Source organism: Apteryx mantelli, chromosome 6, assembly GCF_036417845.1.
Source record: "Apteryx mantelli isolate bAptMan1 chromosome 6, bAptMan1.hap1, whole genome shotgun sequence".
Classification (NCBI taxonomy): Eukaryota; Metazoa; Chordata; class Aves; order Apterygiformes; family Apterygidae; genus Apteryx; species Apteryx mantelli.
The window spans coordinates 31,096,587-31,111,105 of NC_089983.1; the positions used below are offsets into that span (position 1 = coordinate 31,096,587).

The following is a 14,519-nucleotide window of genomic DNA, read 5'->3' on the forward strand; positions in this document are numbered from 1 at the left end:
GCATATAAATGAAATGATATAAACCTACCACAATTGATTACCACTGTGACCAATATATATTTAATCATCTTTAGTTTGTTTTAAGTTTTGGTCATTATTGTCCATGAATGGAAGGACTATTAATAAGGTATTTAGTAATGTGAGCAGAAACTCTATAAACTTCTCTCTCATAATCCTGAAATGCAACTCTTAACATTGTTTAAATCATTTGTTTAAATCATTTGTGTCTTATGAGAAGACTTGATAATTTTTCTGTAGCTGCTAATCCATATGCTGAAGAAAAATGCTATTTTCTATTCTTACTTGGTCAGTATTTGGGCCATAAGATTGATTCTTGAACCAAGTTATACATTTATTGATTTAGTTCTCAGCCTGGGATTCTTCAATCCCTGGAAGACCATAACTGGTTACAAAATTGTAACTGCTTTGGGGCCTTTCTAGGATATTCATATTTGTGGAAGTACCTGAAAAGACGCTCAGAACAGTGCAGTCTGATAACCCACAAGAGATAAGTCAGGAGTCTTGCTTATAGTATATGAATGTATTTTACAATTTGAGTGCCAATTTATTTGCTTTGTCACAAATTAAATATTTAATGTAATAGTCTACAAATACATATTGTGGGACAAAATACATCTGTGATTCTCCTGGGCTATGCCAGGGCATAGAAAAATATGTAATTCTACCAAATGGTTTATTATATAGAAAACCTAACAACTTGGTTTTACAGGACATTAAAAAGCAGTGAATTAAACAGCCTATATTATTAGTTTCTATTCCTGAAATTCACTGTCTAAAAGTAAATCCACTGGATTTACAATATGCATTGTACCCACAGGCACAATTTAAAATTTCACCCCTGAAATTGTTGAAGTTTGCTCCCTACACTTTGGTGAAAGCTTTGCAACTTCCTTGGACACTGAAAATTGAGCCATGTGTGCCAGCTAAATCCAGACGACATGCTTCTCTGACACTGTTTTGCTCTTTCCTTCTTTGGCTTAAGTGGACTGAGAAGCTGAATAGGTTTCTGGGTGGCCAAGATGAAATCTCCCTCCCCTTCCTTCTGTTCGGTGCATAAAATCAGGTCATGTCATATGAAATCCAAACACTCTCTACAGCTCCAGGAAACCTTCTACCACCTGCTAACCAAAGATCAGATAACACAGTAAGCACCTTCCTCTGATTAAAAAAAAGGAGGCTTCCTTCTCTGCTTAGAGTCATGTAGTGAGAGCTCCCCTTCCTGGATAAATTTACTTGAAATGCTAAATCTGAGCAGGAAATGTCATTGCCACCACCACCCCCCTTTTTTTTTCTTTACTTAGAGCAACACTGCTCAAAGATGTTGTGTTCGAAAAGGATTGGCTAATAGCATTTGGATAAACCTCTCATATGTCAGCCATACTCTCATTTTTTTCTTCTTTCTTTGAAACATGGCTCTGGCTGCTATGGTTGCTTAAAAAAAATTCAGAAGTGTGAAATGAATGTAACCTATGCCGAGTTACCAGCATGCAGTGCCAAGAATTACAGGGAAGTGTTAGGAGAAGCTCTGACCAAACCATTCAGGGACAACCGAGGGACGTGGGATTCAAACCCAACCGCTCCGACAACAGCAGCTGCCACCTTACAAGTAGCCAAGGATTTTGTCCAGTGGTATGTTGAAGCAGCAGTCTGAGCACAATAAGAACATTTAATGCATTCTATAACTTAATGTAGCTAAATAATTACAAATATTTTATATGACCCTAACGTGAATTGTCCTGAGCAGGTGTTAAAGTTTTAACACATTTTTTCACAGCAGAGAAAGTGAATTTGAGGGGTACTAACAATTATTGACTGTTTATGTAACAACAAAATTCCTCAGAGTAACAAATGCTGAGGGTGGGAGCTATGTATATGTAGAAAAATCACTGTTCATCCTAAATATGTCACTGGTAGGCTCTGCAAAGCTCACAGCAAGATAATCATTCTATATCAAATAAGAGTATGTGCAACTAATATATCTCATGATAAATGATTTGTAACATTTCAGCAGAATTTAATGAACAGAAAAAAACAGCCTGAAGCCAGGAATGTAAACTAATTAGGAAATGCACAGAGGTGTAAGTTAAGCAAATCAAAAGAGGAAGGAGAAATAGTTTAAGCCAGAAAAGTGAGCAAAAGGAAGGAGTGCCCTACAGTTATGTTTGATAGTAAGTTGCAGTGTTTGATAACAGAGATCCAAGAATCGGGAGAGACAAGCAGGATGGACCTTGGGCAGGGCTGGTACAGGGTGGGAACAGCAGTAGTCACTTTTTACAAAGGGCAGAAGATAAATAAAGGACTCATATATAAAGAGAATAATTTTCTATACTTTACATATTTCATATAAAATATAACAGATTAGAATGGCGACTAAATTCACCAAGCTAGCTGAAACTCTGAAGTATGATCCTAATTATGCATTTTGTTTTTTTTTAAATCTTGTAGAAAATCTGTTTCCAATATCTTAATCCAAAATTTTGCTTGTCAAATAGAAAAAAAATTAGATTTATTCTTTATTATGAAGCTTCAATTAGTATTAAAGTGACTCTCTGACTGACCCAGCAATTGCAGAGTATTTCATTCTCTTAGGAGTCACAAAGTATTAAACAAAATGAACTGACACCTTTCACCCTGCAGGAATTGTGAGAGTCTCTAAAACATGCTTTACACAGCAACATAAGGGCTGGGTTGCAGAGTAGTGATGCTAACAGCTACATCAATGAAAATCAATTTCCTTTTGAAAATAATAACCAGGATCCCTTTGCAAGCTTGTGTTAAATGGCCTCTGTCTCAAAGAAAACATACTACTCTTCACTAGGCTTGTTAAGACAAGTAGCATTAGAATTATTGGTAAGAAAGGCAGCTAGTGGACGTCTGGGAACTTTCTCTACAGCGCACACTGCAATGCATTCCAAATGCTGTAAATGCAGTGCAGCAAGTCCTCCTTTTAAACCAAAATACCTAAAATGTAAATACTCTTTAAATAGTACATTCAAGGGCAAGAGAAAAGATTTTAGCCAGGTCTCTGAAACAAACTATCAAAGACATTCAAGTACATCATGTAATACAACACTTAGCTTAGAACAAGTATTTCCAGTTTCAATGGAGAATAATAACTTGCTAAAAAAGTCTGAGAAAATTGGGGCTTCCTTGGTACAAAAACATAGAAAACTAAAGAAATAGGAGCCATTAAGTGGCAGAACTGTGGTGATGTTGACTAGATAAAGCTGCTTTCTTTATCTATGGCTTCAAAATATTAGCATGTTGCTATCATTAACTTAGAATTTTATAGGTTTGCGATGTAACCACTATTATCTTTCCTTAAATAGTGGTAAAGAAGAAAGACCCTTGTTCAGGCAGTGTACCTGTATACCAAATTAATATTCAAAGTTTTGAGAAACACTGATAAGTGGGATGTTTGACTCAACATGAAATTCTCTATTAATACCCCAGTATCAAGTGGTTATGCTCATCATGATCACCAACCCTTCTCTATCAGCACGTATATAAATCCATACTTCGCTTTATCTTGTTTTTCATCAGATATCACTGACAAAAGAAACTGGGGGCAGGAGAACATCAGGGAGTACCAGGACTCCCTGAGTCGGTCAGCATTACCCCACGTTACATGGGGCATCTGCGAAACTGAAAGTGACTTTATATATGGGGAAGTGGAGAATCGATTAGATTTACTTCAGGAACAACTCAACAGGTAAAAACAAAGATATGGTAAAAACAAAAGTTACGCATGAAAGGGTCCATAACACAATTGCTGTTAGTGAGGCTATAGGAGGAATGATTTGGGCAGGAAGTTTCCAAAAGCATTCATATCTTCAGAAGCTCAAAAGTACAGAAATATGCCAAATGGGACTATCACTTTGGTGTCTATATGAAATTTTAGTAGCCTAAACATCACCTAAATTCAGCCCTCCAAATTCTTGGTAAATCCTATCCTGAGACTGCTGGGTACAAAATTTTTGATCCACTGACAGAATATTCACGTCACTTAGTCTAGAAGAAGCTATCTCCACAGTTGACTCTATAGGTAGCTTAGGAGACTATCTTCTTACCCTGGACACCTTAGTGAAGCACCTAAACTCATGAAATTTAAATCTCACCTCAACCAGAATGTCGTTGCCTTAACAGTGATTCCTAGAGATTTATATGTCCACAAAATGGGAATTTTGAATATCTTAGAAGTACTGATTTTTCCTGGAGACACAAAGTAAGCATTTTGAAAATAGAGCATTTATATTGCAGACATCTTCCCTTTCTGATTAATTAACTTCTTTTGCAATTGTCTCTATAATAAGCAGACGTGGGATTACACAAAGGCAAAATACTTATACCTGCTACAATAGAAAACAGTCACTTTCTTTTTCAGAAAGCATAAGTTACCTTTGCTTAATAAAACGTATTTTCCTTCTCCTCTCTTTTGGTATCTAATATACTACTCTTTGCTGGCAGCTAAGCAGCATAGCTTATGACATCTTAAAATTACGGTTACAGAAATTTGATCTATCATACACTGTAATTTACCATATAATTTCACCTAATTTTGTATTGCCCTATGCTCAGGTCTGTGGCTTTTTTATTATTTTTGCTCTGAAATTCCATTACTTTCAAATTTTTTCCATGACAAATACTATGACACACATTCAGTCCTAATTATATTTTAGTAGCTTTTCATTGGCATACTGCGCTGTATATTTTAGCAATCAGTTTAAAGCCAGGTTAACTGTATATTGCTTCTTTAATCTACTCTAAGTCAATCAAACCACAGCATTTTTCATTTCTGAATACAATATAGTACATTAAAAGGACATATTTTTAACATGTAAGCCTAAATTGCTATAATTTCTAATTGCAGTAGAGTCAAGTATCTAAGTAACTGTATATGTCACATAGCTAAACATCTGCATGATCCTCAGCAACAGGGGATGTAGTCTTTTGCTTTCATTTCTTCTCCTGAAATCTTAAGCTCTTGAAACCAAGGTTATATCTCAAATTTATCTAAAGGTTTACAAAAATCTTACACAAGTTCTCAATATTTTTTTTCAGGGAGAGAATATCATGCTGGTAAACTAAGATATGGATTTTATTAAATCATTTTATCCTGTAACTCTTCTCACATATTTAAAGCTTTTCATGCTTTCAGGATTTAGGGCCTGGATGAATCTTATTCTATCAATATGACAGGCAATATTCTTTTGTACTTATGTCAGATCTACCCTGCTGGACTAAAAAGCAGTGTCACTTATTCTTGACCTTTTCTATCCCAAGTTAGAGGTTTGATGTGCCACTCGTATTATTAAATGGATACAGAAAGCTAGAAAACTTCTGCACTAAGAATATGTCCCTAGAGGTCTCTCTCTTTCTCCTCTCCAGGCCATTTGAATTTCATGGAGACTCTGAGCCAAGCCTCTGGGTTCTCCTGTTTGTTTGTCCTTAGGTGGCATGACCTGGACTTGTTTTGAATTCGGGAGAAAGGAAGGAGAACTTATATATATGCAGTGATGGTGAATAAAGACTACTAGAAGTACTCTTTGATTAAGAATACTGGGAAACCCCCCATTAAGTACTAACAAAGTAAGAGGGGAGCCTTTTTAGAGCTAATTCAGAGTAAAAGAAAACTGTTGATGAAAGTCCTCCAAAGCTAAATCCCTATTCACAAAGATGTTAAGGCCAAAGTTTAGCAGAGGGAAGCTCTCTGGTGGCGGCTGCTGCTGCTGCTGCTGCTGCAGTATTTTCCCCTGTGGCATCAGCATCATGTTTATGTGAGATCAGCATACTTGCAAGTAGCAAAAAACCCAAGGGAGCTGAGCAAGAGGTTGAGAAGGACATAACCGACTGTAACCTCACTGTTTGGGCCTTGTATTATAAGAGTTTTTATAAAAGCTGATGCCACAGAACCAGCCTCTCTGTGTAAAGGAAGAAACAACATCCTAAATATCCTTTGGGTGCACATTTCAGATTAATTTCATAGACATTTTAACAATAAGTGACACAAATGATGGATGACTCCAGCATGATAAAAAATAATATCAGTGAAGCACCTGGCAAAAGCAAAAATCTGCCAGCACAGGATCAATTCTGCTGCTGCAGTGAGCCCAAGTTGTAACACGCACAATGTCAAAGGCTGCTGACATAAAGGTTTGTTTACAAACTATACTACTCTGTCAGGAGATGAGTTGCAATACATAAGGCTGTATATCCATATTACAATCTGGCATAGTATGTTTTGTAGCCTTCCAGCAGCTGGGAGGCACAATAGGCATTACCCATTGCTGACTGTGTCAATGATCTTGGAAAGACCATTTGAAAATCATTTCAGTGCTATGGCAATATAAGTATGAAAACCATAAGCAGCACAAGTGTTCTGGCTAACACGGAGGTTTATTTTAACAGTTTCAGAAGTCATACACAAACTCATCAAAAAGAAAAAAAAAAGAAAAAGCGATTGAATTTGAACATCAGAAATGTTGAGATTAATTCTCAGGTCTGAATAAGCTTGAATAAATGTTCACTATAAAGAGCCTTAGGCTGAATTATTTTTTTAAATAATGATCTTGAAAGTATCTTACTTTTTTGAACCGTGGAAAAACACAAATGTGTTTTTCTAGTCATTTCATTGCATTCTTTTAGCTTTTGGAATGTCAGAATTGATTGTTAGATACATCAGAAATACTGTGTCACATCCTCAGCCAGTAAAAATCAATTTAGTTTCAGTAATGAGAATATTGGTATTCCAGTTAATTTCAGCTAAGGATCTTGACCCCTTGCTTAATTTTTTTTGCAAACATAACAGACAGCAATGAACTCATTCTTAATGTATGTACATTCTTAATGCATTAAGATCAGAGACAAGCATGCAAATATGTTCTGCAAAGGAAAGAGCTAGCTAGCTTTGGAAGGGCTCAGTACTCCCTCTTCTGTTCTTTCCTATTTAAGACACGGTCATGTCATAATAAGCAATGGCTTGCTTTATGAGTAAGCTGTAAGTCCCTCTTGAATGCATCTGTAATCAGTACGTTAAAATATACCTATTCTTGACCATGTGTTAACTGATTTTATGTTACTTCTCTAGGCTTGAATCCCAAATGACTGCTGATATTCAAACCATCCTGCAGCTTTTGCAAAGGCAGTCAACACTCATTCCACCTGCCTATAGCATGGTAACTGCAGGTGTAGAATATCAACAGCCAGCTATCCAGGTGATACACAAACTTCATCCTGTAGCATCAATTAAAACAGACAGAAGTTTCAGTCCTTCATCTCAGGTACGTACATGTTCAATATGATCAAAAGAGTTTTTTTAATCTTGTTAGCTTCTGATGGAAGAAATGCTTACTAACCTAGGTGCTTGTTCGCTAGTTTAAAAGATATGAAATACTATTTTGGTGTAGTATCTCTACAGTGGACTTTGATACCATAGTTCCAGAGGCCACATTTTATGTGAAGGTTGTAGGTTTTCAAACAGTGATCTTAAAATTATTAAGTGTTGCATTTACTTAATCATCATGGACTTCAGAGAAATGTAGCAGAAGGGACAAATACTAGACGTGGCTCTAAACCACAAAGACTCTGCTAGCATCAGCTCAACATGGGTGCATCTGCCATAGGCCAAGTTCTTGAAGTCCTGAGAAACACCACGACTACATTTTCCTGAATACACAGGCCACAGAAGTCCAGCTGATGCAGTACAATGGTGAGATGAATATGCAGGTGGGAGAGGCTAAAAGACATCGTCACCACTGCAAATATGCTCATATAGAGCTGCCATGTATCTGGGTTTCCCAATAAAAGTTTTCTACCCCAAAATTTATTTCAGGCAGAATTTGATGATTTTCCTAATTTGTTTGGGATTTCTGGAGTTTAACAGTTTGGCCAGAGTTACGGCATGTTATTTCCAAACAGGCTGCTGCATGTCTTGAAATCCCAAATCAATCATGCAGTATATGACCAATAAATCCAGAGTGTTTGGATGTGTCAGATGTGCATATGCCAGAACACATGTGGGCACCGTAAATCCAATACATCCTGAAGGCATCAGTTTGCATGCATAAAGATTATCAGGGCAGCCAATGTGCAGCAGTGGTTCCTAGAAGTGTCAGCCCACCATTCATACACCAGCACAAAGCATATACATGTATCTCTGTGAGGACAGAAATATGGCAACCCTCTGCAACCATTACCAGGCATATTGCACACTGTCTCTTAAAATTTCTGAGTTTAAAAGTGAAGTAGAACTGAGTGCTTAGACTGGAATCCAAATTGTCATAATGTTAGGACTGATGCAATTCCAGAGTTATGTTTTGAAGTACTGCAAATTTAAATCTACGCTCTTGGATTGCGTCTCAGGAATATTCTGTCCTTGAGAAAGGAAGTATATGTATATTTTGATGATACACAAACAAGTCTGAGGAGGGAACAAGATTCCCAGGCTTTTACAAATGAATCAACAGAATCATATTCAATTACATTAAATCAAATACAGTACTATGTAAAAATATTTCAGCACACTGCTTCATTTTTAAACATGGCTTACCAATAACAATCTGAGTGTGCTAATTTTCAGCAGAAATGAGAACCTACAAGAGACTTATTTAAACATTGTCACCTTGTTTCTTCTCCCTTCCAGTGTCCTGAATTTCTAGACCTCGAAAAATCAAAACTTAAATCCAAAGAATCCCTTTCAAGTGGAGTGCATCTTAACACTGCATCGGAGGACAACCTGGCTTCTTTCTTAGATCAAGAACGTGACCAGTCTGCAGAGCATCCCCCACAGCATTATAAAACAACTTACCTCCATCCAATTAGGCACCCTTCCTTGCCAGAATCTTCACTAAGCACTGTAGGAATCTTGAGTCTTCATAGGCATGTTTCTGATCCTGGTCTTCCTGGGAAATAATACTTTTATACTACTACTTCACATAAAAATGTAAGTGCTTTTAATGGCTGTTTTTCCTTTTTTGTATTAAAATCCTCTATACTTGACTCAGGGGCTACAAGGAATTAACCATTATATGCAAAAGTACTGTATATTTTCCTAAATCTGAAGCTTGTAAGGTAAAGTTGAGCAGTTCTGATGTAAATATATATATATATATATATATATATACACTCTCCGTATGTTCCAAATGTAAAACTGCCAACATTCTCAAGGCACCTTATATTTTTATTTTTTTTAAATACATGCATGTTCTGAAATTTCAGCTTACATTGCATGGAGATTACCATTTACTGCTTTCACGGAAATAGTACTTTATTGTGGGTATGTCTTCAGAGCAAATAACAGATCAATTGATAACAATAATTCACATAGAAAAGACTCCTACTCAACCAAGCTACTCTGAAACTTAAGTAAAATCTTCTTCTAGCTCACTTTTGAAAATTTAGTTATCTTTCTATAGTGAGCTTTTTATAGTCAATGGTATGATTCAGCATCTAGAGAAAGAATAAGGTAACCAAGTCTTCTGGATTCAAAACAATTAAGACACAGAAACAAGCCTCCTTCAAAACTAGTTGAAGTAGGGCAATATTTTAACAGACAAACTTGGCCACATCCTGGAAAATATCACATCCACACAAACACATTAATTGAATAGTTTGTTTCAGTACTTTTTTTTGTTCTTTTAATTCTCATCATAGAAGTTAGCTGTCATGAACAGGCAGGCACTTTTCATCTGTCACACAAACATAATCAAATGCAATAAATCTAATTTCTATATAATACAGAAGACTGTGTTCCTTTTGTTCAATACAAATTCTTAACAACCTGTATAATTAAAGAATACTTTACAAATTTTTGTTTTAGAATTATCGCAGTTATTGTTTGCAGTTATGTCTTATTACTGACTGGTCCCTCCACAAAGATCCAAGATACATAAGTATGCAGACACACAGGCACACTACAGAGACAGTTTATTCTTGTATGTGTGCATGTGTGTATATATGTACATATGTGTGTATGTATTTATATACACACATACACACAAATGTGTGTATATACCTACACCTACATATAGGAGTATAGATATAGAGTTATATATATATAAAAATATATATATGTATATATGTAAAATCACTTTCAGGAACATTGTAAACTTTCTTATTACAAAACAAGTAAGCTTAGCTTGTGTCCAAAGCTGACTACATTAGTATAAAATGATTTGAGGTCTGTAGGCTTTAAATACAACATGTACTGTATGTGCATAATGCTCTGTGAATACTTAGATTTAATTTTATTAAAATATTATTCTGCTTCAAATGTTGTGTTTATTTTAGAAGGAACTGATCTTTTTATTACTGTTTTTAAATATTTTAAAATGTTCACATGATTTTCTAATCTTAAACAAAGCTTTTAGGTAAAATTCCTCTAGTTAGAGAACTGATTTCAGAAAAGCTGACATGTGACCCAGTAAATGGGTGAGAGTTAAATTTTAACTAAAACCAAATTAAAGCCTCTGTTCTAAACCAGTGCTATAGATCAATGCAATAGTAGTTGACCCTCACGTTAACAGATAGATATGTTATATGGGTGTTTGTGTTATGCTAGATTTAGAACAGTCTGGTGTAAATTAAAAATAAAATTAATGAAAAAATATAATGCATGAACATTGCTTTAGAAAATGCGTTTTGTCCAATTTCATCACTTGTTATTTCACGTTTTCACCAAGAGACTGAACAAAACAGGCGGGCTGGGGAAAGAGATTTGGGGAAGGGGAGAAGCAACAACTGTTGCATTGCTCCAAGTGAAGGAAAAGCTCCCGCCCTTACTGCTTTTCTTGGCTCACAGAGGCTTTGTGCATTTCCTTCTGTTTGTCTGTATTTATCAAACAGAAGAGTCTGAAATAGGGCCAAATAAGGGAGGCTTTGCATAGTTATGGAGATTCAAAGCTCCCTAAACACCTGCCAAGGAGTGGAGAAACAAAACATATAAGATGACAACTTCCAGTCAGGAGAACTCTAACTGTCCTTTCTCTGCCAAAGAAGAAAGATCTGTCTTCTCAGATACCTTCTTTTCTCCTTTAAGTACAGCGAGGCACATGAAGACCCACTGCTTCAAGCTTTCTTCTAGAGACAGGTACAAACCACTGGTTTTGGAAATGTGGTACTTTTCTGAACAGCAAAAATTCTCTCTCTTATTTTCAGCTTTTCTAGGCAAGGTTCCCCTGAAGTCCAGTCTGGACTTCAATTTCTTGGTAGAAATGGCTCTGTGTTATACAAATAAAGCTAGGAATAATGTAAGGGTTGCATACCCACACATTGCAACACACAGTTGTAACATATCCATAAAGGTTCTCAGACCTTTAGGAGATAGGCTCTGGTCCTGCTTAAGCAGTCCTTTTGGCTACTTACATTTAAAATCTGAAGCTAAAAATATGTATAAATTATAACCTGTAGATATGGAGAAGTATCCTGGAAATTCATGAATAGCTAATGCAACTCAAGTGTCAAAGCAATTGGGGCATTCACAGCAAATGCCAGAGGTGAGATGGTACAAAGCAGCAGAGCTCTGCATGAAGTTACATTAGCTGTGGGCCTAGTTCAGTACTGAAAGCAAACAGAACAGAGATTCTGAGGCTTTCAATATTTAAACAGTGCAGTAACCTGTACCATTGGCATGTCCACGTCTGCATACATGCACAAATTTACATTAGCGTGCATATGTAATACATGTCTTGGCCTACCCACATCTGCTGTTTCCAGGAAGCATGAGAACAATTGCATGCTTTTTCCTCCTTAACGTTCTCACTCATTCCATTATGTCTTCTCTCCTCCACGTGTCGCTTGGATTCAAGAAAGAAAAGATAGATCCCTTTCAGTGTCTGAGGAAAAAGAGCTGTTGGTATGGCTTATAATTGGGAGATAACTGATACTTGTTAAAAATACCCAGTGGGAGTGAGAAACCTCAGCAGGGAAGTATAATGTTTTAGAATCAAGTAGAAGTAGTTTTGTTTGAAGCAATTTAGTCCACCAAATTAACCTAACATTGTAGTCTTCAATTTTGTCCTTCCCAGGCCTAATGTAATCTAGTTAGAGAACCACCAATTTTGGTCCCCTTTTTTCTTCATTAGACAGCACATCATGCTAATGAGGTGTTAGTAAAGGTGGGCCACTCTTGCCTATGGGAGAGAGATAGGACCTCTTTTTCCAGAGTACTGCTTGAAACCACCATATATGCTCACCTATCACATCTCCTGGGTCTCCCATTTCACTCCTATCCCTGGGCAAAGCTGTGCTTCCCTTCCCTGCTCCAGACCCTCCTAGCAATCACCTCTATTTGGTGAGTGCAGGTCACTCATCTGAACTTGAATGCAACTCACCAACGCTATAGGTAACCTCTGAAAAACCAAAAAGCACTGCTTTATACGGCTTCTGGCTACCTGCTTAAGTGAAGCAAACTCTTGAGCTTTTCCAGCAGATACATTGTGTCCTCCAGTTCGAGCACTGCTGAACCAGCCTGGACATGAATGGAATACTGACAGGCTGCAACAGCAATGGCGAGGAAGGCATGATTCCTTGAATTAACGTTGTATGTAATACTGCATTTGCAAATTAGAAGCCTTCATATTCCTATACTCTTCTGTAAAATATTCTTATATTGTGAATAGATGTGAATATTGTGAATAATATTTAAGGTTTTACTCTTTTCATAGACTGGCTTAAATCAGAGATAATTAAATCCAGTGAAAGCAGCAGTGATAAGTACCAAAATTTACCTCACATGGGGAATTGGGTCCAGAGGGTACCTAAACTCTCCTTTCATCAATGTGCTCTCTCTGCATTTGCATATGGAATATGATTTTTTTTCCTATATACTCTGCTCACTCTTAAACAGAGCAGCAGTTTGTAATTTTCAACAATACTTCTGCAGACCCACAGATTGGCTTTTGGATGTTTCTACAATGTTTAGTGGAATTGATATTATAGTGGCCTTTTCAATAGCTCTGAGATGGATTTTATTTAATAAAGAAAAGTCAAACAGTTTTTATGCTAAGACTTTTTCTCCACAAAAACATTTGTATACATTCCTCAAATGCACCACATAAGCATGATATATTCCAAGCTAGCTAGCTCTATGGAAAAGTAACACATAGCAGTTCATAATTCATTAAGACACTGCCAATTTAAAATACTTCTCTTTTAATGGTTTTACATTTTGGGGACAATATTATAGACATTATTTTCCTTCCTCTTACATTTTTAAGATCTCAAATGAATGGTATCTTGTCACAGCAAAAGCAAGCTGCTTTTGTTAAAAGGCTACAATTCCCAGGATTCTTAATTCCTACAGAGCATTAATTTCAACATTATTCAAAGCCCTGCATACAATTATAGCCAGGCACCTGAAGTTGACTAAAATCCAGTAAAATTTTGGCAGAGTGGAAGAAATGATGGAAAGTAACAGATGATACTTTTGCAATTTTTGAAAAAACATTATTAACTATAATGACATTGTACCTTATTTTCACATCTTCTGACTGAAGCTTTGCTGCTTTTTGTGACTTCAGTGTAAGAGATTAGGCATAATGAATTTTCAGGTAACAAAGACTTAACTGACCAAAGCAGAATTGTAAACATACCCTGCACATAACATCGCATGCATGTGAATTTTAAAGCATCTTTCTTTCTTTGCACATTTTTTGTAAACAAATATGTTAAGGGTAACATAAGCGTGTGCACAAGTTTCCACAATAATCCTCTCAAATATGTGTGAACAGGAAGTGTAAAATATGACACACAAACGGTCTTAAATGTAATAGGTAAAGAATTGCAAGTATAGGGAAAATGAAGCACATGCTGGAAATTAAGGGGAAGAGTCTGCTATGTTCCACTGATGATTGTAAGAGATCAAATGAAAATACAACAAATTGCAATATTTAAACGAGTCATCTTATAAGAAAGGAAACCTCACGTAGCTAAAACACAGAAATCAGAAAGCTGGGGTTTTTTATTATAATTTCTTTAGAGCCTGTATTTAGTCTCAGATAAATAATTAATAGCAATATTTTTGTTATTTTAATCAAAGTGATTTCTGTAAAATGTCTCCCCCTAGTAAATGCTACAGCTGTTGCATGAGTGTGCAAGCAGGTGCATAATGGAACAGTGAAAGCAGAAGGGCAACTTCTGTTTTCTCAAGTCATATACTGAGCACTGCCTTGCACCATTTGGAATTAATTATATCCCTAAAAATACTTGAGAATTCCTAAAACAGCAAACTGATGCAATAAAGTTGGGATGTGAGAGTATCCTGAAACACACGGAGTCACTTCCTATGAAGAGTGCGAACTATAAATGGGGATTCTTGTTATTATCTAGCCAAATTATTACAAAAATAAGTAATTGTTTCTCAGCATATATCAGATGCACAGTCTCTGTCCTTGGAGGTTTTCAAGACCAGACTGGATAAAGCCCTGATTAACCTGGTCTGACCTCACAGATGTCCGTTTTAAGCAGGAGTTTGACTACATGACTTCCTGTGGTCCCTTCCA

The 14,519-nt window shown here is 36.4% G+C and overlaps 1 protein-coding gene across 1 annotated transcript in view; it reads left to right on the forward strand.

Moving 5' to 3' along the window:
- Positions 1-8,932, forward strand: part of KCNH7 (potassium voltage-gated channel subfamily H member 7) — a 242,519-nt gene extending 233,587 nt beyond the window's left edge. The window contains exons 17-19 of the mRNA XM_067298547.1: positions 3,565-3,733; positions 7,109-7,301; positions 8,663-8,932. Of these exons, the coding sequence (XP_067154648.1) occupies positions 3,565-3,733; positions 7,109-7,301; positions 8,663-8,932 (632 nt within the window). The remainder of the gene's footprint in view (positions 1-3,564; positions 3,734-7,108; positions 7,302-8,662) is intronic.
- Positions 8,933-14,519: the final 5,587 nt, after the last annotated feature.